The sequence below is a fragment of the Nyctereutes procyonoides genome, unplaced genomic scaffold (genome assembly GCF_905146905.1).
Source record: "Nyctereutes procyonoides isolate TBG_1078 unplaced genomic scaffold, NYPRO_anot_genome, whole genome shotgun sequence".
NCBI lineage: Eukaryota > Metazoa > Chordata > Mammalia > Carnivora > Canidae > Nyctereutes > Nyctereutes procyonoides.
Window position 1 is genome coordinate 4,034,634 of NW_026575036.1, and position 24,276 is coordinate 4,058,909.

Sequence of the window (24,276 nt, forward strand, 5' to 3'; positions counted from 1 at the left end):
TCGAACCGGTTCCTGGGGGGCGTTGAAACCATGGGTGGCCCGAGACCTGTGGCTCCAGGCCGCGCGCGTGGGTTTAGCAGCTCGCGTCGTGTTACTTGTCTTCACCCGTCGCCAGCACCTCCCCTCGTGGGCTGCAAGCTCTCGGAGGAGCGGGGACTTGTTTGACTCCTGGCTCGTCGCCTGCACACGGGCGGGGGGACTCCCCAGACATCCCCGGAATGAATGACTTTATCGTGAGAACTCGCAAGGCTGTTAAAATCCCCGGCCAGCGCTCAAGCTTTCGTTCTGCGTGTTCCGCCGGCGGCCGCGAGGCCCGGAGCGGGCGTGGGAAGACCCCGAGGAAAGTCTGAGCCCTCGGCGGGGGGGCGGGGCGCGGGCGGGGGCGGGGCGGGGCGGGGCGGGGGCGCGGGCGCCGCGGCCGGGGGAGGCGCCACCTCGGGCCGCCGCGCAGGCGCGCAGCCGTCTCCGCGTGAGTGCGCGCGGCGGCGCGCCTGTCCCCGCGCGGGCTCCGTAGCGCGTGTGCAGGCTGACGCAGCTCGCGGGCCCTCCTCCTGCTCTGCGGCGGCGGTGGCGGCGGCGGCGGCGGCGGCGGCGGCGGCGGCGGAGTTTCGGGCGTTTGGGAGGGGGCGAGCGAGGGAGCTAGAGTCAGGAGAGGGAGGCGGCGGCGGGGAGGAGGAGGAGGAGGAGCAGGCGCCGCCATGGCCGCCGCTATCACCGACATGGCCGACCTGGAGGAGCTCTCTCGCCTGAGCCCTCTGCCCCCCGGCAGCCCCGGCCCGGCGGCGCGGGGCCGGGCTGAGCCCCCCGAGGAGGAGGAGGAAGAGGAGGAGGAGGAGGAGGAGGCGGAGGCCGAGGCCGAGGCCGAGGCGGTGGCAGCGCTGCTGCTGAACGGCGGCGGCGGCGGCGGCGGCGGCGGCGGCGGCGGCGGCGGCGGAGTGGGGGGCGGCGAGGCGGAGACGATGTCGGAGCCGAGCCCCGAGAGCGCCAGCCAGGCCGGCGAGGACGAGGACGAGGAGGAGGACGAGGAGGAGGAGGACGAGAGCAGCAGCAGCGGCGGGGGCGAGGAGGAGAGTAGCGCCGAGAGCCTGGTGGGCAGCAGCAGCGGCGGGAGCAGCAGCGACGAGACGCGCTCGCTGAGCCCCGGCGCCGCCAGCAGCAGCAGCGGGGATGGGGACGGCAAGGAGGGCCTGGAGGAGCCCAAGGGACCCCGGGGCAGCCAGGGCGGCGGCGGGGGCGGCAGCAGCAGCAGCAGCAGCAGCGTCGTCTCCAGCGGCGGCGACGAGGGTTACGGGACCGGGGGCGGCGGAAGCAGCGCGACCTCCGGGGGCCGGCGAGGCAGCCTGGAGATGTCGTCGGACGGGGAGCCCCTGAGCCGCATGGACTCGGAGGACAGGTCAGTGCCCGCAGGGTGTCCCCTTCCCTTCTCCTTTCTGCGCTCGTGCGCCTCTCAGAGGGGGGCACGAGGGGACTTTTTTTTTTTTTTTACTGAGATCCCCTGCGCCCCAAATCCGCGGCCCCTCCCCCCGGCTCCCAACTCGGAAATCTCCCCTGCCCGCCGCGCCCCTCTCGCCGCGGAAGGCCGCCCGCAACTCTGCGGCCAGCCCCCCCCCCCCAGGTCCCCTTTTCCCCGCCCTCTTTCCCCCCGCGGCTCTGCGCTCCGGACGGACCTACGGACAGCTCCAAGTCCGAAACAGCCCTCAAAGTAGGCCCCGATCCCCTGGCGGAGCTACCGAGGGCCTTGAGGTGCACACGCCGGTACACAGGGTTCGCCCGGTCCGACCGTGTTCGCGAACCCTTGTCAGAACTGTGACTGACAAGTGTTTTCCAACATGGCTGGTCTCGCCTGGATTTAACAGAACTTCCTTGTTCAGGGAGGAGACCCCCCCCCCCCCCGACTATCACTTTTCGCCGCTTAGAAGGAAAACGACGACTGGCCTTTTGTAATTTGGTCAGGGCTTCTGAAATTTCTCGCGTGTAGTCGTTAAATACGCCCTCCAAAGTGATTTTGCTGACTTGTATTTTGCTTTGTGACTAAACGTGGGGAGAAAGTTCAAAAACACTTGTAGGAATTGTGGACGAGAATAATGAATGGATTGATGTCCTTTAAGATGACTTTAAGGGATCAAAGAATTGGGAATCGTAATGAGGTGCAGCCCGGAAGGCACACCATATTGGCATGTGGTTTGTAGTCTTTAACAGGAATGTCATGATTTTTTAGACGGTAACATTAAAGTCCTGGATCGGAGAGATCTCTGAAGAAATAAGTAGCCTTTTTCTAAAGCTTGTTAGAAATAACATGGATACAGTCGAAAATGCGCTTCATTTTTTGGAGACATTAAGATTTATTGCATTAGTGTGTTTCAGTTACTACTTCTCATCCCTTTGGAAAACTTCCTATTTTAACTAATTGGTTTTTAATGTACTTTTTTTTTTTTTTTTTTTTTTTTTTTTTTTAGAACACAGAGACAACCATGTCATGCCTATTATACTGCTCCTGGCCTTTATTTTGACCACCTATTAATGTTTTGGTGAACAGTAGAATTTTTAACCATCGGTTTTGATTTGTCTTTAAAAGTTTAAGTATTCTGAGGTTTTAGGAATTCGGATTGGTAACTAATAAAACGAACACTTTGGTTTATAGTTAATGTTGCAAGGGATACAAAACTCTAAATAACATGAAAATATAGCACTAGATTCAGTTCGACATTTACTTTGATATCTAGAGAAGAAAATACCTTGGATGGATGGAGTAAAGTAGACTGTACAAACCCTAGAGAGACTGTGCTGAACTATGTAGGTATGGCAGGAAGGAGAATCTTCAAGATGATTAAAAATTGATGTGACCCACACAATGAAGCATATGTTATTTATCATTTTGTTATATCCTCGTCCATTGGTACCAGCAGATATTTGAAAGTTGACATCAGTTTATACAGTTAACATCTAGCACAGTTCTTCCATTTATCCAGCTTTAGCACTGCACAATTTAAATGTCTCTATTCATTCTCACAACTCTGGTGCAAGATAGGAATTACTTTGACTTCCATTTAACAGGTGAAGCAAATTGTCTTACTCAAAAACTAAGTATGGAGTGGAAGAGCTGGATCCGAACAAAGGTTCTCAAGCCTCCTACTTCCACTTCACAAGAGTTAGAATACTCAACTCAAATAACAAGCTGTATGTGCCAGGATTTTTTTTTTTTTTTAAGTTACTATTTGCTACATCCATTTAGGAGATGAACTATTATTGGTCAAGTAATATTTCAGGAAGTGGAGTTTTGGCTTCATTTCATATTTATAAGATAATCACTGGAATATCTAATTTTTACATCATATTTCAGAGTAAGGACTAAGATATTAGTGCCACTAGTCCAAATAAGGTTAAAGCTTGATAATCAAACATACTTGCTTTTCTTAATGCTTAAACATTAGAGAGTGCAAAATATTGTAATCTTTTTACTGTTTCAGAGTGAAAGATTATCACTTGTATGAAAAAGTTTTGCTAGTGAAACTGGATATGGTAGTCTTAATCTTCATTCTTAAATGCCCCCTTGTTGCCTTTAAGTTTTTTTTTTCCTTAAGGGTCCCTTTTTTTTTTTTAAAGATTTTTACTTATTTTTTCATGAGAGTCACAGAGAGGCAGAGACACAGGCAGAGGGAGAAGCAGGCTCCACGCTGGGAGCCCGATGTGGGACTCGATACCCGGTCTCCAGGATCATGCCCTGGGCCGAAGGCGGCGCTAAACCGCCGAGCTACCCGGGCTGCCCTTAAGGGTCCTTTTAAATTTGGAAAGGATTCACAGTTCTTAGTAACTGTTCTGCAGATTACATTAATCTATGTAGATTTTATAAATTGATTTCATGGTAGGAGGCCGTAATTACTTTTGTAACTGATGTAAGGATATCGTGATTTTAGTGCTTTTAAAAAATTTGGGCATTCCTATAAAAATAATTTTATTATTAAAATTTACTGTTTCTTCTAATACCTGTTCAGTTTTTCTCTTACTTTGAAATTAGATCATACTTTTGAGTTTAACATACCTTGGAATTTGTTGAACTATCTTAAGTGTTTTTAATTGTAAGTGCTTCTTTTTAAGAAACATTTAGATATAAAGACTTAGATATTTAAAGCTCAGATCCAAGGTGTCAGTTTATAAACATCTAGTGGAAATGTTGTGTGGTGAAAAATGACTGATTTATAAAATGAATAAATGACAATTGCTACAAAAACATTGATTATTTTCCCCATGAGAAAGTTATTCAAAACCAGAATAAGCATATTAGTGTGTTTATTTTGGTAAAGTTAGAAAACCTTAATGTTGATATCAAATTTATTTTCTTTAGGGGAATATTTAGCTGTTTGAGACCACTGTGAACTACTTTTTCTTTTACTTCAAACCTAAGCTTAAGTATTTTTTAAAAATTACCACTTTAAAAAAATAATTACCGTCTTTTAAGTTAATTTCAGAGACTAACTTTTAAATAGAATTTTAGAATTTAAAATACTTCTGAAATTTTTTAAGTTCACAAATTCTAGCTATTGAATCAAATTATACACTGGAAGTATTCTTACCTTTTCTGTGTAAGTGAATTGATGATTTCTTTTGTAGTTTCATTCATATATATATGTATACATGTAAACATACATGTATATGTATGAAATGAAACAACTACAAAAGAAATTATATATAATTTATATATATAATATATACATATATATACAGACATATAACAATGTATTATATACACACACACACACACACACACACATATATGTATATGTGTGTTCCCCCTTCCCCCTCCAACTAGATAGAATAGAAGCCATGACTTGTTTTGAAAAGCCAAGACCACTATCAGCCACTTTTATCTGCCTTTCTGGGTAAATCCATGCCAAGTGAAAAGTGCATGTGTAAGGATGGGGGTAATAGGGAAAGGCATATAAGTATGAAACTTAGTGATCAGGAAAGGCCACAGGCCCTTATCATTTTGTGGATCAAGATTTGTAATCCCAATCTTAGGGGGTTGCAAACTTTGAGGTGTAACTGATACTGCTCTGATGCTGGGAAAACGGGCTTATATTGCCCAATTTCTCAGTGGTATGACTGGGAAGATCTTCCAATTTGGAGTCTAAATTTTTAAGTCCTGTTCATACCAGAAGGCTGCTTGCTGAAGTTATCATCAAGATTTATTAAGGATCTGTATGGTTGAGGCAATACAATACTTTTATGTAATTTTTGCTCATACTTTATGATTAACTCCTTTCAGTATTTACCTCTTCAACTCTGAAGCAGCTGTCCATAGTCTCTAAAGTCATTCTTTTAAATGACCTTTTATTTTGATTAAGTTTAGGGAAAAGAGCTTTTAGTAGGTCTCAGTTTTCTTTGATAACCTGTAACTCCCAGTTTAAGGCATGGTTCTGTGCATGAAACAAATCACGAAAAAACTACAGACTTCAGGACTGAATTTATGGAGAGATTCTAGGGGGTCATTTTACTTTTAAGAAAAGTTAAGGCTACTATGTTGAGTCAGAGAATCCTGTAAGTTGATTTGCTAACCAAACAGGTATTTACTATGTGCAGGACTCTTTATTGAATATTGTGGAAGACGGGAAGAGAAAAATGCTTTCCGCTTCATCCATCTTGCGTATTGCTGTGAGACTTTTAATTCCAAGGTGTATGTTTTGCCCTAGTTCCTAGCACAAGACTTTATTGAGTCTTATATAAACAGAGTCAAATTTTACACCTTGCCAGTTGTATTAGCTATTTTTTATTGCTGTGTAGCAAATTTCTTTCAAATTTAGCAACTTTTAAAGGAACAGACATTTGTTATTACACAGTGGTTTCTGAGAGTTAGAAGTGGATAGGCTTAGCTGGGTGGTTCTGGCTTCGGGTTTCATGAGATTGTAGTGAAAAGGTTGGCCGCTGCAGTCATCTGAAGATTTGACTGGGGCTAGATAGGTGTTTCCAAGATGGCTTGCTTATTGTAGCTCTTGGCAGGATGCTTCAGTTACTCACCAAGTCAGAATCTGTGTATCCTCATGACATAGTAGCTATTTCCCCTCAGAGCAAGTGGCAGAAGAAGCCACAAAGTCTTTTTATGATCTAAATATACTTATTTTTTATTCTTCCTATGTTTTCATGTAGCAGGTAAGTTTTTCCTATTTTTTTTTTTCATTTATTCCCTGTTACACAATAATTACTTCAGATTTTGTTCACTTAAGGCCCATCAAAATGCCACAACGAATTCTGGCTTTAATTTCTTTTTCCATTTAATTCCTATAGATGTATTTTTTTTTTTCCTTCCTGCTTATGGCTCTATTCTAGGTGGTGGGATATAGAATGCTTGTATAAAAAAAAAATAGAATGCTTGTATAAAGAGTGTGTATCTGAGTCAAAGGTCACAATTTAGATCTTGGTCTTGCTACCTGTATTATGATTTTAAGTAATATCTTTGAGCCTTGGTTCCTTAACTACGTAAAAAGGTTAGATTTTACCATGAAGGTGTTCTAAAGTGCAAAAGAATTTCTGGTAGAGTCCTGTGAACTTTCTGAAGAATCCATGTTATTTGAATGCTTGCTTTATCCTTTTTGTTGTACAGTGGTGTTTGTGAGAGCAGAAACAGTTTTAGCTCATTTAGATCTTTATAATGTCTAAATACAGTACCTTGGATATGGTGAGTAGTTAATTATTAGCATTAAATTGAAATAACAATATAATTTATATAAATAAAGGGAACTATAAACTGAAGGCCAGGATTTAGTGCCTTTGGTTGGATCATTGTATTTGATATTGCTAAGTTTAGTCTTTGGGTCAGTGTACTCCAGTAAAGCCAGTGAGATCCTATGCAAAATTTTATGTGATTTCTCTGAGAAGATGTTGACAACTTCTAGCAGATTTTCAAAGGAATTTGGTCTAAGAGCTACTAGTTTGGGGGCACCTGGCTGGTCAGTTGGTAGAGTATATGATTTTTGATCTCAGGGTCATGAGTTCAAGCCTCATGTTAGGAGTAGAGTTTACCTTAAAAAACAAAAAGAACAAGGGGCACCTGGTTGGCTCAGTTGGTTAAAAGTCTGACTTGGTTTCCCCTCAGGTCATGATTTCAGGGTTGTGGCATTGAGCCCTGTATGGGGCTCAGCACTAAGTATGGAGTCTGCATGATATTCTCTCTCTCCTTCTCTGTCCCTCCCGTGGCTTGCGCACGTGTGCCCTCTTCTCTCTCATATAAATGAATAAGTAAAATCTTAGAATAAAACAAAATCTACCAATTTAGAGGAGATCCAGAGATACATAATAATTGTTTATTAACTAACTGATTGTGGACAATTCTACCAACAAAAATGATAGGACAATTCCGAAATTGTTAATGTCTGTAAAAAACATTTTTTAAATGAGTGTGAGTATGGAAAGTCTGAAATGGATAGTCACCAGAGGTTTTTTTTTCCCCCTAAATAATTGTTAAGAAGCATTTACTGTATAAAAATGCATAACATTTTATCAAAGTTAAATGGAAATTTTGAAGTTGAGGGAGAAGGTATAGGGAGAACAGTGGTTTAAGACTGATTTGAGTCAGAATGTGTGGTTTGAATTCTGGTTTTCACTTAAACTGGGTGACTATGGGACAGTTATTTATTTACCATCTTACTGTTCAGGTTTCTCATCTGTAAAAAAGGGGCAATAATAGTTAACTATCCTGTAAGATTGTTAAGGGGATTACATGTAGAGTATTTGGCACACAGTCTATTTTAAATGTTTACTGTGTGATAGGTATTTAGCCCTCGGGTATACATAGAATCCCTCCATTATGTGCCAGGTGGTATTCTAGGTACAGGGTACAGAGTAGTGAGTAAAACAAAGCCCCCTGACCTCACGAGTTGGGGAGACAAATTGCACAAATGAGCTAGAAGTAGCCGGTAATGATCTTTTGTTGTAATGGAGCAGTATCAGATCTGAATGCCAACAAGTACTAGACCAACTGGTAATTGTGTGGCAAGTATCTGTAAATGAGTGCCACAGAGACTTGCAAAAGGATATGCCAGGCCAAATATTTCATTGCAAAATCTACATTTTAATCAGCTTTCCTTTAACATATATAATCTATTCAGTGGTCGACCTAAAAGGTCACGTAATAGTTTTTAATATGTAAGTGAGCTACTGACCTATTAGTAAAACTCTTCGGAGTTTATTTTCTAGTACTGGTAATGGACTTGCAGTGATCTACTCACATGTCGAGTTCATTTTTAAGACTGTTAGCATGCATTTGTGCAAATCACAGTTATGTTGGTCTTGGAACTAAATGGACAATTTTGGGCATCAGAGGAGATCAGAGGGATGTATGGATGTTTAAAAAAATCACATTTTGAGCATTTACTCTGATGCTTAATTTGGTGCTCTTTCTACTGATAAGAAAGAAATGTGATGATGCCTCCTCAGTTTTTATTTTTTAAAGTAGGCTCCATGCCCAATGTGGGGCTTGAACTCACTACCGTGAGATGAAGAGTTGCATGCTCTACAGACTGAGCCAGCCACGTGCCCTCAGATACTTCGTTTTTAATGACAAGACTAAAAAAAAGATGGTTCCGTTGTTTTCTAGTTTTTCTGTAAAGTGTTTGTGAAACAGTACATTACATTAAAATAAAAACTGGCAAATATTGTAGTCAGTGGTTAAAATTTTGGTGGGAGGGTACTGGATTTTAGAGTTAGGTGAGTGATGAGAAATTTTTAAAAAGTCTAAATGAAGCATAGGAAAGAGCCTACCATATTCAGGAGACTTCTTTCTAGGTCAGAGGATTCACATTGGAACTGGGAAATAAGAATGGCTAAAGTGGGATTTCTTATGCCAACACAAATGTAGGCATTTTGTCAGTGTGGATTTGTGAATCAGATTCTTTTGCTGCTCCCCAACTTCTGTCTTTGTAACTCCTAATCACGTTCAGGTTTTATCAAACATTTTCTCGGGCTAACTATTCCTGATTCTTTGTTGAGGCACATTGCTAGCACTCCCAAGTTTTTTGTTGCCCTTGTTACAGTTTGAGTATTTACTGTTTCTCTTTCCTGCTAGAATATATGCTCCTTGAGAATAGGAATCCTGTCTCTTTTGATCATTGTTCTATCCACAGCACCTGGCACAGTGCTTGATACTTATTTTAGGGATTCTTTTTTCTTTTAACATTTTATTTTTCAGTAATCTCTACACCCAGTGTGGGTTTCAGATTTACAACCCCAAGATCAAGATTGCATTCTCTACCTACAGAGCCAACCAGGCACCCCTTAGGTATTCTTAAATGTATTTTGGATGAATGATGAATCTCCTGTGTTATAGGAAAACATGGCAAAGGTAGAGAGGAAATTATGGGAGCTGCGAGACCAATTAGGAAGTGGTAGGAATAGTACAGGTGTGAAATGAAGAGACTTGAGCTAGGGTAGAAGTTGGGGAAAAAGTCATGCTTGGGAAACTAAATCAAAGGAAAGAAAAACTAATTTCCGGAGTAGCTTATAAGAAAAATATTATGTTATTATTTTTGAGTAAAATGTTTTTCTTTCTTGAGGATTTCATTGGAACAATAGCTTATTTTTCCAGACACATCCATCACTGAAATAACTCAAGGAAAAGTTGGGTAGTGAAGGAGCATGAACCTTAACTTAGGAGTTAAAATTTACTTCTCAAAAGTTGCTTCCTTGCCTGTAAAATAAGGATATTTTAGTCTTGTGATTAAATGAGATGGAATATGTAAAGGGCCTAGGTTTGTATTTATTTATTTAAAAATATTTTTTTTATTTATTTGATAGAGATAGAGTCAGAGAGCACAAATTGGGGGAATGGCAGAGGGAGAGGGAGAAGCAGGCTTCCTGCTGAGCAGGGAGCCCAGTGTTGGGCTGATCCTGAACCCTTGAGATATGACCTGAGCTGAAGGCAGACGCTTAACCTGCTAAGCCTCCCAGGCTCCCCCCAGGGCTATCTTTAATTCATAGAGTCATTTATGCTTCCATTCTCATGCATATAGATGTGGAAAGAAAACTTGGGTGAGAATGAATGATATTGTAGTACTGGCTTTACTTGAGATGGCTTGCAAATCATTTTATTTCTCTGAACTTCAGATTAGTTTTTTTTTTCTTAAAAGTGAGAATTTAAATGATATAATTTGGAGCTCAAATGTGATGATTCTGAAGTAGACTTGGCAAATGCTTTCTATTTTATCCTTTCGATTTTATCCTTTCGATTTTATCCTTTCGACAAACCCAGAGTATTGCAAGCATGGCTTTGTTATAGCCAGGATCTCAAACATAGTTTAGATAGGTTCTTCTGCTTTCAAAAATCACCATAATTTATGGTATTGTATTAAAATACCCGTTTGTGTTTGTTTTTTCTAGGCTATAACATTTGTAAGGATTAAAATCTGGTTTTATTTATTTATTTACTTAAATATTTTATTTATTTATTCATGAGAGGCAGAGAGGTAGAGACACAGGCAGAGGGAGAAGCAGGCTCTATGCAGGGAGCCTGATCCGGACTCGATCCCGGGTCTCCAGGATCACGCCCTGGGCCAAAGGTGGCACCAAACTGCTGAGCCACCTGGGCTGCCCTCCATTTATTTTTTATACTTGCATTGCTTACCAGCTGTATGCACCTATTGCACTGCCTATGTTCAGAATTCAATAATTTGTTGAATTCAGCTGAATGTGGATGTACCTGATACATATTTCTTCTTTCTCACTATCGTGACTGTATGAAACAAGGAGAACCATTCTGTGCCTCATACATTCCCTCAATTCTTCTTCTTCTTTTTTTTTTTTCGTGTATTTACTCATTTAAGTAATCTCTATACCCAGTGTGGGGCTCAGACTCACAACCTCCAGGATCAAGAGTCTTGTGTTCTTGTAACAGAGCCACTGGGTACCCCTTCCCCCAATTCTTTTTAACAGAATAGTTAGAAACAGTATTTGAAAAAAGTTGTGGTTTTTGAGTAATTTAAAAAGCAGACATCCCCAACTAATATTTTGTTTCCGAACAAAGAAATAAATTTACATACTATTTTAGGTGAAAACTATTGTGTGTGCTTTGCTTATGAATCTGAGACTCATGAGCTTATTGGGAGGATTTTATGAAGTTCAATTCATTGCATCCTCACAAACAACTGATGAAGCGAGGAAAGCAGACATTAGAACTTACCCAGAGTTGCATAGCTCCTTGAGAATGTAGGCAGTCCTGGCGGATGTGCTTTAAGCTCTTATGCTGCCTGTATGACTCTTGTAACCAGCCTTGACTAGGGGAGTTTAATTAAAATAGTATTAAGTCAGTGGCTAGTTTAAATTTCAGCCTCTCTTACAAAGAATAACTTAGGAGCTTGAATTCGTTTACATTTCTGGGCCTGATTTTCATTGGTAATTATAATATAGCCTAGATTCCTTTGAAGGCTATGAAGTATAAAAGTTGATTTTTAAGTGTTGTAGTTACTCAGTATTCCGGGGAATAGAGTCTTTAGTAGCATTTAATTTCTTTTTTTTTTTTTTTCTTTAAAGATTTTTTTATTCATGAGAGAGACAGAGGCAGAGACATAGGCAGAGGGAGAAGCAGGCTCCATGCAGGGAGCCCGCTGTGGGACTCTATCCCAGGACTCCAGGATCACGCCCTGAGCCAAAGGCAGATACTCCATCGCTGAGCCACCCAGGCGTCCCTACTATTTTATTTCTAAATTATAAAATTTTTGTCATTACTTTTTATAAGTATTTGTCAAAGTACCAAGAATGGATGAGTCAGCAGTAGATTTTTTAGTGCTTTACATTTATGTTGACAGTCATTTGAACATGTCTTTTGAGGTGTTGAGGAGTCCTGTAGGCATTTTTGCCAGAAATGTGTGTATGAAATCATCTGATAAAATCATTTTTATGCTTTTACACCAAGTTAAAAAAAACAAATGTGATTGCTTCTGTATAAAATGAGTGTTATTCTTCATAGCATATTTTTTTTTACATACTGTCTTGGCATATAGGCATTTTCCTGGAAATCTTTTTGAAGGTAAAAGATTAAAAAAAAAGTAAAAGCTAACTCCTTATATAATGTAATTACATTGAAATAGAATGTTTTTAGTATTACAGTCTTTTTGAACGTAATTGCTTGCTGAGCTGGTCTTAAACTGCGAGAAAAATGTGGGTGGAGTAATCTTAAAGAGCAATAGACTAGAAATGAGAAGCAAATTTCAAATGATGTGCATGTAAGAATGCAGCCTACTTGTTTTCCATAGACTATATTTCATCATTGTTGCATAAAGTCCCCTTTGACCAATTTAGTGAATGCTGCTGGGTCTTGGGGAAAAAATCTTTTGTTTTTATTCAGAGAAATAATTGTAGGGATGGAAAGTAGTCTTTTTCTTGATTAGAAAAACCCATTTTAGCTTTTTAAATTACAGTGATAATAGCTTGTAATTACAGTAACAATAGTAATAATAATATCTTGGTTTTGGCTAATGATTTTTAGTGTGCCTCCAATTAATTTTTATGATTATTTCAGTATGACAAAGCCATATATTTTACTTGCCTTAAAAATGCTACTTAAATTTGTCACTAAAAGTTGTGAGCATTTACTGTGTGCAAGGCACTATACTGCTTAGGTTTAGGAGTTTACTCTAAATGAGAGGCTTATAGGTGATTCATAGTACAATCAATCAGATCAGAAGGAAGCAGAATTCTTTCTACCTTAGATGAGTAGGGAAGGCCTTAAGAATATGTGACTTGAGATATATAATGCATGTAATCAAACAAGCACTTTGGGCAGCCTGGGTGGCTCCGCAGTTTAGTGCCGCCTTCAGCCCGGGGTGTGATCCTGGAGACCGGGGATCGAGTCCCACATCAGGCTCCCTGCATGGAGCCTGCTTCTCCCTCTGCCTGCGTCTCTGCCTCTCTCTCTCTCTCTCTGTCTCTGTCTCTCATGAATAAATAAATAAAATCTTAAAAAAAAATAAAATAAGGACTTTTACTTTTTTTCTCTTTTTTACTTGTTTTTTTCTAATTGCTTCTGAGTTTAAAGACCTAAAAGCCTGCAATACTATAGCAGTTTGGAAGGCAAAACCAGGTGGCCTTACTGAAATCTGATGTGATCTAAATTCTTTAATCCCATTTAAAATCAGTTTCATCATTTACTATTTGTTCTTGATAAAGAAAAGCCAAAGTCTCTGTCCCTTTATCCCTAGACAAATGAATATTTGGAGTTGGATTTTATGTTGACATTGTAGGCTCCTATCTGTTTTAGTGGCTTAAGTTCTAAATTTGGGACAAGTTCTACTTGAGGATAGTGTTACTTTCTGTGACCTTGAATTAATTTTTTTATAAAGCTAATTGGCTTGTAGGAATTTTTTTTTTTTTTTAAAGAAAGAGGAGGGGCAGAGGGAACGGGAGAGGGAGAATCTTAAGCTCCATATCCAGCATGGAACCAGATGCCAAGCTTGATCTCACAAGCCTTAGATTGTAACCTGAGCTGAAATCAAGAGTGGGACACTTAACAGAGCCACCCAGGCACCCCAGGAAACTTGTTAGCAAAACTATCTATCTGCCTAAAAACACTTGATCTTAGCCAAAAGGCTGAGAAGTGATTCTGTCTGCCTAAATTAATCAAATTATATCTGAATGTTAAATATCTTTTGTGTTATGAATGTTATAGATGTACAAAAGCAAAGAAACAACTTTTTGTATGTGCACACCAAGTGAACCTGTCAGTTACTTGTGATACAGGCTGTATTTCAGTATTTCTCAAATCTGATTTGCTCAAATACTTCCTTTGTATAAATGTGACTGCTGAGTTGTTTGGCATTTGTGTTTTGTATTTGTGTGACTTTGGGCAAGTCATATAATTTCTATTATTTCAGTCTCTTTTATCTGTTAAGATGAGGGTACTGATAGTACCTACCTCATGTAGTTGTTGTAAACATTAAATGAGTTAATACATGTCAAGCATGCTTTCAGTTACTATGGCTGCATGACAACCAACTCCAACATTAATGGTTTTAAACAATTATTTTGCTTACAGATCTAAGATCTGAGCAGGGCTGGGTAGGGGTAGGTCATTCTTGCTCCATTTAGTGTTAGTTTAGAACTACAAGTGAACAGTTTAGAAAAGGTTAGGGACTCTCATCACCAGAAAACTCCCTTAACCACTCACAGGTCTGTCCCATGCGTGGTGCCTGGACTATGAAAACTGCTACAGCTAAGACTCCCTGGCATCTTTCTCTAGCTCTGTGTACTTTTCACAAGATCTTTTCTGCATGGTAGCTAGGGAAGTTTCTGAAGCTGTGGTATCTGGTTTTTCCTTGGTAGTTCTGGTCTCCCAAGCTGTGTGTCCCAAAGTTAGGTTGAAGCTGTGCTATTGCCTTTTATGACCTCGTCTTGTAAATCTAGCAGTATCACTTTTGCAGTAGTTTCAGGCTTGTTGAGATTCAAGGGGATAGTAATAATGACCCTACAGCACCTTGATGCCCTCTTGTAAGAAAAAGATGTGGGACAGTGTATATGGTGTAGCTATTTTGGGAAATACATTCAGTAAGTGTTAGCTGTTATGATAAAAAATAGGAGCTGAGGTTTAGAGTACCTTACTTTTGTGATGCAAATTTTAAGTTACATGATACTTTTATTTTTTTCCTTGAGAGAAAGCCATAAAATATAACAGGTAGGCAGTTTATAATTTTCTTGAAGTGCCTGTTTCTTTTAACTGGTTTAGTTTTGGCTTTCAGTCCCATTGTCAATGTCTAAAATAAGGAGCAGGGCACAAAATTATAGTCCAGTCCAGCAGATGGAGGTTAGGAACAGTAGAGTTTCACTCTTTTTTTTTTTTTTTTGAGTTTCACTCTTAAAGTCGTATATTATCCATATAATATCAGATATACAGCTTCACACTTTTCAAGAATACAGGCTTGTCTGAAATGCTTGGCACTCTTTTGAGTTTTAGCCTTATTATAATTTTGATTATAAGTATGGGAGAGACATAGAGTAATCATTCTAGTAGTGTCAATTTCAGGGATAAGAATATCACCTGTTAACCAAATAACAACTTACCTGTTTTGTGATTAGATTAGGAATCCCTGATGATGTGCAGGTATAATGTTGTTTACCTACAATTTGATAAATACTTTGAAACTAAGTGCAGTATACTTATTTCTGTGAAAAGCTATTACCAGTTACAGAGTTAATAAGCTAAGTGTATAATGCTTGCTCTGACCCTGTTAAATGTAACATAAATGAGTAGAATTTTTTTTTAAAGGGAATTTTTTTTTAAAATTTTTATTTATTTATGATAGTCACAGAGAGAGAGAGAGAGGCAGAGACACAGGCAGAGGGAGAAGCAGGCTCCATGCACCGGAAGCCCGATGTGGGATTCGATCCTGGGTCTCCAGGATCGCGCCCTGGGCCAAAGGCAGGCGCCAAACCGCTGCGCCACCCAGGGATCCCAAATGAGTAGAATTTTTGTTTGCTTTTGTCTCATACCACTTTCTTCAGTACATGTGGAGGACCATGTTCCATTCTTTAAAAATAAGAATTATAGAATATTTGTTTTATAGTAAGCCAGATAGAAGCTTCTGAACCTAAGACTTTATAAAGATGATATGGTTTTCATTGAAGGAAAAAAATCAAACATCTTGGATTCTTCAGAGATTAAGGAGGTTCTTTTGTGGAACCTCAATCAGTAACTTCCAAATCCTGAAGGAAGTGGTTAGATCATCCTCTTTTTCCTACTATATTCTTTTCATTTTTAAGATTTTATTTTTGAGTAATCTCTGCACTCAAGGTGGAGCTTGAATTTGCATCTCCAGGTCAAGAGTTGCATGATCCAGGGACTGAACCAGTCAGGCGCCCCTTCCAACTACATTGTTTTTTTTTTTTTTTTAAGATTTTATTTATTCACGAGAGACACAGAGGAAGAGAGAAGCAGGCTTCATGCAGGGAGTCCGATGCAGGACTTGATCCTGGGACTCCAGGATCACATGCTGGGCGGAAGGCAGATGCTCAACTACTGAGCCATCCATGCGTCCCCCAACTACATCTTTAAGTTTATGGCACTTTTTATCCTTTCTGTCACTTACTTCATAATACAGCTCCATGTTTTCTAACTTTTTTTTGGTTTGTTTCTAACTTTTTAATGTAAAACTACTCTCCATTTCACAGCTAGTAGTTTAATAATTTTGAGGTCTGTTTTTGAGAAAATAAAGAATCTAAAAACAATTTTCATTTTTTTCCCCAAATGAATTTTTGTGCAGAACCCCAGTCCCTAAGACATATTAAAATGATATTTTATTAGTACTTACTTTTTATAAGTTCAAAAATTTTACATTAATTTATAAATTGAATCAGAACAGTAAAACTTTTAAGTGAATTTAAATTTGAAGTAGGGGGCAGCCTGGATGGCCCAGCAGTTTAGCGCCGCCTTCAGCCCAGGGCCTGATCCTGGAGACTTGGGATCAAGTCCCACGCTGGGCTTCTTGCCTGGAGCCTGCTTCTCCCTCTGCCTGTTTCTCTCCCTCTCTCTCTGTCTCTCATGAATAAATAAACAAAATCTTTAAAAAAAGAATAAATTTGAAGTAGGATTTGTGAACAAGTTTTTTTTTTTTTCCTTCTCTAAAAATTTCATTTATTTGAGAAAGAGAAGAGCCCAAGTGGGGGGATGGGGCATAGGGAGAGGGTGAAGCAGACTCCCTGCTGAGCAAGGAGCCCAATGCCAGACTCAGTCCTGGGACCTTGCGATCATGACCTGAGCCAAAGGCAGATGCTCAACCGACTGAGCCACTCAGGCGCCCAGTTTATGTCAGTTTTAGTATTCAAACAAAATTTCCTTGTTCTATTTTGGCAGCTTAGTCTTGAAAATTTGACTTGCAGATATGGGCACCTTGTTTTTCAGTCTTCATAGACTACATTTTGTTCTCCTGATTGAGAGCTATGAAAGAGGATTACTAGTATGGAAATTTGTTTGAAAAATACCAATGATACTTAAAGATCTTAATTGTGTTTATATCACAAATGTGTGCATTTGTCACTAGAACCTCAAACTTAAGCAGTAAAACTTTTTTTTTTTAAAGGTTTTATTTATTTAATCATAGGAGACACAGAGAAGCAGAGAAAAATAGGCAGAAGGAGAAGTAGGCTCCCTGCAGGGAGCTTGATGTGAAACTTGATCCCTGGACCCTGGGATCATGACCTGAACCAAAGGCAGACGCTCAACCACTGAACCACCCAGGTGCCCTCTTAGTATTGTTTTATGTTAGCCCTATAATTTGTTATCAGCGCCCTAGGAGAGGAGAGCATGTAGCAAGTAACTGCAAGTCTTGAAAGGTGTTTAATTGGGTAAAGCATAAGGGAGGGTGTGTTTTGCAGATCTAATTTTAATTAATTAATTAATTAAAAGATTTTATTTATTCATGAGAGACATGGAGAGAGAGAGAGAGAGGCAGAAACACAGGCAGAGGGACAAGCGGACTCCATGTAGGGAGCCCGATGTGGGACTCGATCCTGGGACTCTGTGGGATCATGCCCTGAGCCAAAGGCAGACACTCATCTGCCGAGCCACTCAGGCATCCCTTGCAGATCTAATTTTATATAAATAGACACGTGGAGGCCTAAATCAGATTCTGCAACTTTGCTAATCAGTGACATAGGAAATTCTGATATTTAAAATTTTTTAGGGATGCCTGGGTGGCTCGGTGGTTAAGTGCCTGCTTTTGGCTCAGGGCGTGATCCTGGAGTCCCACATCAGGCTCCCTGTGTGGGACCTGCTTCCCCCTCTGCCTGTGTCTCTGCCTCTTTCTCTGTGTCTCTCAAGAATAAATAAATAAAATTAAAAAAAATTTCTTAAAAAAAATAAAATTTTGTGAGTGACAAGAGTATAAATTAAACTTGAATTCAGATTATATACACATATACCTTCAGGCCCCTATTCTCAGTGCTCATTTACAGTTAGACATTTTGGGCACCTGGATGGCTCAGCAGTTGAGCATCTGCCTTCAGCTCAGGGCGTGATCCCGTGGTCCCGGGACTGAGTCCCACATTGTGCTCCCTGCATGGAGCCTGCTTCTCCCTCTGCCTCTGTCTCTGCCTCCCTCTCTGTGTGTCTCTCATGAATAAATAAATAAAATCTTAAAAAAAATAAAGTTAGATATTTCAGTAACCTAGAAATTAGGAGGGAGAAGAAAAGTATCCATAGCTACCAAGGAAAATCCACAGTACAAATGAATTTCCTTGTAAGTAACTGAAAAGAAGATTCCTGATAAGGCTTCTGTTCATTGGACCTCAGATTCAATGTCAAATTCAGCAATACATTTCAAATAAAATAAAAAATGTTCCAGCTCAGAAACATACTCTTTCTAAATTGTTTTATTTTTTATTTTTATTTTTAAAGTATTTTGTTTATTTATTCATGAGAGGCAGAGACAGGCAGAGGGAGAAGCAGGCTCCATGCTGCGGGGTGGGGTGGGGTGGGGAGCCTGAGATCACGACCTGAGCCAAAGGCAGATGCTCAACCACCGAGCCACCCAGGCATCCTACATTTTGCTTTTAAAAACTCCTTTGCTTTCTTAAATATTGAATATAACTTAGATCTCAGTAAAGCTGTTAAGTTTATGTGAGTTATATTTATCACTATTCTAGGAATGGAAATTAAGACCAAGACTTTAGAAGTATTAATTTACAAATAAGCCAATTATATGTAACACTATTTTCTGTCTTTTTTTTTTTTTTTTTTTAAGTAGGCTCCAGTGCCCATGACCCTGAGATTAAGGGTCACATGCTTGGTACACCTGAGCCAGCCAGGCACCTCTAAACAGGATTTTTCTTATTTATTTATTTATCTATCTATCTATCTATCTATTTATTTATTTATGATAGGCACAGTGAGAGAGAGAGAGAGAGAGAGGCAGAGACACAGGCAGAGGGAGAAGCAGGCTCCATGCACCGGGAGCCCGACGTGGGATTCGATCCCGGGTCTCCAGGATCGCGCCCTGGGCCAAAGGCAGGCGCTAAACCGCTGCGCCACCCAGGGATCCCTAAACAGGATTTTTCTTAATGTAGAATAACATTTCCAGTTAAAAAAAATTGAAAAGTGATGTTTTATATTTAATGTCTTTAAAGATTTTTTTTTAAAGATTTTATTTATTTTTTCATGAGAGAGAGAGAGAGAGAGGCAGAGTCACAGGCAGAGGGAGAAGCAGGCTCCATGCAGGGAGCCCGATGTGGGACTCGATCTCCGATCTTCAGGGTCACACCCTGGGCCGAAGGCAGCGCTGAACCGCTGAGCCACCCGGGCTGCCCTAATGTCTTTAATACCTGTCTTAACAGCTAGTTTTTCATTTCTACTTCTGCAGTCTGTTGCAATGAATTGTTTGGTTGAACCATGTGAAGACTATCTGGCCTCATACAGATACTTAGTTGGAAAAAGGAGTGTTTTATTTTTTTTAAGTTTTCATTTATTTATTCATGAGAGAGAGAGAAAGGCAGAGACATAGGCAGAGGGAGAAGCAGGCTTCATGCAGGGAGCCCCATGTGGGACTCGATCCTGGGACCCCAGGATCATTCCCTGAGCTGAAGGCAGATGCTCAACTGCTGAGCCACGCAGGCATCCCAGAAAAAGGAGTATTTTAATAGCCTTTTTAGGTTAATTGTGTAACTATTTGATAATAATACCCAAACTTGACAAAGAATAGTTTTTTAAATAGTGTTTGCAATGTGCAATCTAAACCGTATCAGTGAACTTTTCTTATTCTGTTACATGAAGATCATGGTCTTGTCCTCTATGATGATAATACAGCATCCATGGATTGCTTCCTCTTTTCCTGTATCTTGTCATTTAGCAAGCTGCTCTTTACTTTTCAGTGTTGGCAACCCTGTCGGCTCTTGTCACATCCACCACACAGATGTTTTGCTTGACAGTAATCTGAGTTCTCAAAGAAGGTTCTGTTCTTATATGTATGAGTGAGTTGGCCCTTGAATTCTTAAGAGGAAGTCATTTTCATAAAATCTATGTAATTTAGATGTTGGGACTGGTGTGTCAGGTAGTTTCTTAAGAGGAAAATGACCCATGGAAAAGAGGGAAAATGGAATGTTGAAAATGTCTCCTGTACTCTCCTAAATATTGCATTTGAATTTCTAACAACATGTATTTTTTTTAAATTTAAGAATTTTCAAAAAAAATAATAAATTTAAGAATTTTCTGTTGTCACTGGGAGTGTGCGTGTGTGTCTATGAATGTGTTTTGTGTGTGTGCTTTTAGTTTATCATTTTGCGATATGAGATACTTCTTAGATAGCCTAATCAGTCTTACTTGGGTAATAAAAGATCTTTTTAGAGTCTTGCTGCTAACATCATTGTAGCAGTAGTATCAACAAGTAGGTGTTTTTTTTTAAAAAATAAAGTATCTCAGGTCCTACCCCCTACCCCGAATCTCCCAAATCAGTATCTGCACTTAGTAAGATTCCAGGTGATTCATATAACATTGAGAAGTACTGCTTACATTATTGTAGTTATCTGAATAGTAAGAGTGCTTTTTCTGGCTTCTGTTTTTGTCCAAATACTAGGCTGCTTTTGTTCACATTTTATAGAATCAATAGGTGTTCACTGGGAAGACCTAATTGAGTGAAAAATTTTAACACGTATGATCCTAGGAATATTACAGGGTCAAGTGGAATGTCCTTTTCTAGTTCAGATCATCTTGTTATCTTCCTGTTATAGGAAGAAGGAGGAGGGCACTGCTTTCTTCCGAGATCTATAGCTAGCTCAGTGTCCTGTCAAAATAAAAATTAGCTACAACTTGTCTCCTGTGCTCTTCTGCATCAGAACTGTTGTCTTTTGTCTTTATCAGTCTTAGGAATGGAAGGAACCATGGATTACAAATGTGTCTGGGGCCAGAGGGAGCCTGGGGATGTAGGATTTGGGCACTTTTTAGAAGTTGGAGGAACCTAAGAGGGTCTATATGTGACAGGGCTCCAGTTGGCCCTGCTAGGGAATGGGAGGCTCTTTGGATACACACATCTGCAAAGGTCTCTTGAGTCTTCTAGGTCATGGGACCAGTGCCTTAGTCTTCTTTCACCATATTTGCAGCTTAGTTGCCAGTGATCGACAATTCATGTTCTTAATATCAGCATTATGCTATCTTTTTATGAGGATCTGTATTTACCTGAAGTACTGTGTTTCAAGTGTGCTTATTAATGTGTTTATGGATATTTGGACTTACAAGGTTCCCCTTCTGTGGTAAAATTAATAAGCAAAAGTACATTAAGCATTGTGTATAACAATTGCTAGATTATTTTTTATTTTTTTAAAGATTTTATTTATTTATTCATGAGAGACAGAGAGGGAGAGGCAGGCTCCATGCAGGGAGCCCGATGTGGGACTCGATCTCGGGTCTCCAGGATCAGGCCCTGGGCTGAAGGCGATGCTAAACCGCTGAGCCACCTGGGCTGCCCCCAATTGCTAGTTTATTTTTTATTTTTTAATTTTTTTTTAAATTTTTATTTATTTATGATAGTCACACAGAAAGAGAGAGAGAGAGAGGCAGAGACATAGGCAGAGGGAGAAGCAGGCTCCATGCACCGGGAGCCAGACGAGGGATTCGATCCCAGGTCTCCAGGATCGCGCCCTGGGCCAAAGGCAGGCGCCAAACCGCTGTGCCACCCAGGGATCCCCAATTGCTAGTTTATATACAGTTGTGTATATTGCTAGTTGGATCTATTACAAGTAGAAGTCTCTTGACCTTTACTTTGTCTAAGGAGAAAATTAGTTTCATTTTCAACTAATTTTGGACTTACTACCTGTAGCAATACAGGTATCCTATTAAAAATTAAATGAAAGATGTATATAGTGAAAGTTTCTCTCCTACTGACCCTCTGTTCCCCCATCCAAAAAAACATGGACAGTGTTTTGTGTATCTTTCAAAAGAAGTTTTTTCTTTAGACTATAGTTGTGTCTATATTGTCTCTCTCCCTGATCTAGGTATGGAAATTGGAGCATTACTACCCTGCATTTGTGTGTGTATATGTTTTTTTTTTTTAATACTTTGCTGTACCTTAGAGATTGTATCACAATAGGTCATTGAGATTTCTCTCTTTTCCTAAGATCTGGGGACCCTGGAATCATGCCCCGAGCCGAAAGCACATGCTCAACCACTGAGACACCCAGGCATCCCCTAAGATTGTTTATAATTTGAATGTGGTTGGTTGTTCACTTAAAACTTAAAATTTTATTTGCCTTTAGAGTTAATTGGTATGGTTTACAAAAGTATGAGATTTATTGTTAAAATGTTTTAAAATATATGAAACAAGGGATAAGGAAAATAGATAACCAACCATTTCATGGTTAAGGGTCTCATGAAACTTGGAATTTCTAAGGCTCAAATGAAAATATGCATTTCAGTATAGAAAAACTGCCATACTCACAATTTATTCCTGCCAAAATAAATATCAATAAATATTCAGCGATTCAAGAGCTGATTTGCATTTGAGAGTTCAATGGAAATTACAAAAGAAAAAAAAATGTCTACATCCAGTGTAGGGCTTGAAGTAACAACCCTGAGATCAAGAATTTCATGCCCAGGCAGGCTCAGCGGTTTAGTGCTGCCTTCAGCCTGGGGTGTGATCCTCGAGACCTGGGATGGAGTCCCACATCGGGCTCTCTGCATGGAGCCTGCTTCTCCCTTTGCCTGTGTCTCTGCCTCTCTTTGTGTCTCTCTGTCTCTCATGAATAAATAAAATCTTTAAGAAAAAAAAAAAAAGGAATTTGGGCAGTCCCGGTGGCACAGTGGTTTAGCGCCGCTTGCAGCCCAGGATGTGATCCTGGAGACCCGGGATCAAGTCCCACGTCAGGCTTCCTGCATGAAGCCTGCTTCTGCCTCTGCCTGTGTTTCTGTCTCTCTTTCTCTCTCTGAATAAATAAATCTTTTTTTTTTTAAAGGAATTTCATGCTCTACTGAATGAGCCAACCAGGTGCCCCAAGTTTACAAAGTTTTAGTTTATTTTATTTTTTACTTTTGAAAGATTTATTTATTCATCAGAGACATAGGCAGAGGGAGAGAGGCACGCTTCCCAAAGGGAGCCTGATATGGGACTCAATCCCAGGACCCCAGGATCATGACCTGAGCCAAAAGCAGATGCTCAACCAATGAGTCACCCAGTTGCTCCAAAGTTTTAGAGTTATTTTTTTTTAAAGATTTTATTTATTCATGGGAGACATGGGGAGGAGGGGCAGAGACACAGGCAGAGGGAGAAGCAGGCTCCATGCAGGGAGCCTGACGTGGGACTCGATCCGGGGTCTCCAGGATCAGGCCCTGGGGCGAAGGCAGGTGCTAAACTGCTGAGCCACCTGGGCTGCCCTAAGTTTTAGAGTTTAAATTTATTCATTCATTCATTTATTTATTTATTTATTTATCTATCTATCTATTTATTTATTTATTTATTTATTCATTCATTCATTCATTTATTTAGATTTTATTTATTTATTCATGAGAGACACAGAGAGGCAGAGACACGGGCAGAGGGAGAAGCAGGCTTCATGCAGGGAGCCCGACGTGGGACTCGATCCTGGGTCTCCAGGATCATGCCCTGGGCTGAAGGCGGTGCTAACCCACTGAGTCACCCGGGCTGCCCCACAGAGTTTAAATTTAGAACTTACATATTGACTGGTAGCCAGATAAACTTATGTGGATATTCTTTAAAGGAAAATCTTAGACATTTTTTATGTCTAAAATATCATATGAAAACATTTTTGCTAGTTTTTTAAAATATGTGCTTTGGATGTTAGAACTCATCATTATTAAGCATACTTAATAAGTGGGGGAAGGAAAAACAAAACAGTAAGTTAAAAAATTTTTTTAAAAGATTTTATTTGTTAGAGAGCATGAGAGCACAAGCAGGAGGAGTGGCAGAGGGAGAGGGAGAAGCAGACTCCCCGTGGAGCAGAAAACCCAATGTGGAGCTCGATCCCAGAACCTTGGGATCATGACCTGAGCCCAAAGCAAATGCTTAACTGACTGAGCCACCCAGACACCCCAATAAGTTAAAATTTATTTTGGCTTTTATGTATGAGCAAATAAGGTTGTGGTTAGAGGTAAATGTTCTTATTTTTAGAAGGTATATGCTGAAATAATTGTGGTTGAAGTATCATGTTTGCAATTTGCAGATAATTGAGAAAAACAAATTAAAACAAATAGGACAAAATGTAAATTGTTAAGCTTTCTGTAATAAAAGCTTGGGAGTAGGGAAGCATATTTCTTAAAAGTTAATACAGTTTTCAAAAATTACTTAAATTGTAAACAGGTACATT

At 40.1% G+C, this 24,276-nt stretch overlaps 1 protein-coding gene across 3 annotated transcripts in view; it reads left to right on the plus strand.

Moving 5' to 3' along the window:
* Window positions 1-605: 605 nt before the first annotated feature.
* The window catches only part of AEBP2 (AE binding protein 2), a 70,120-nt gene continuing 46,449 nt past the window's right edge, over window positions 606-24,276 (plus strand). For 2 of the 3 annotated variants that reach the window (XM_055318604.1, XM_055318601.1), the window contains exon 1: window positions 606-1,393. In XM_055318604.1, the coding sequence (XP_055174579.1) occupies window positions 699-1,393 (695 nt within the window). In that variant the 5' untranslated portion in view covers window positions 606-698. The remainder of the gene's footprint in view (window positions 1,394-24,276) is intronic. The other variant, XM_055318603.1, reaches the window with a different exon arrangement.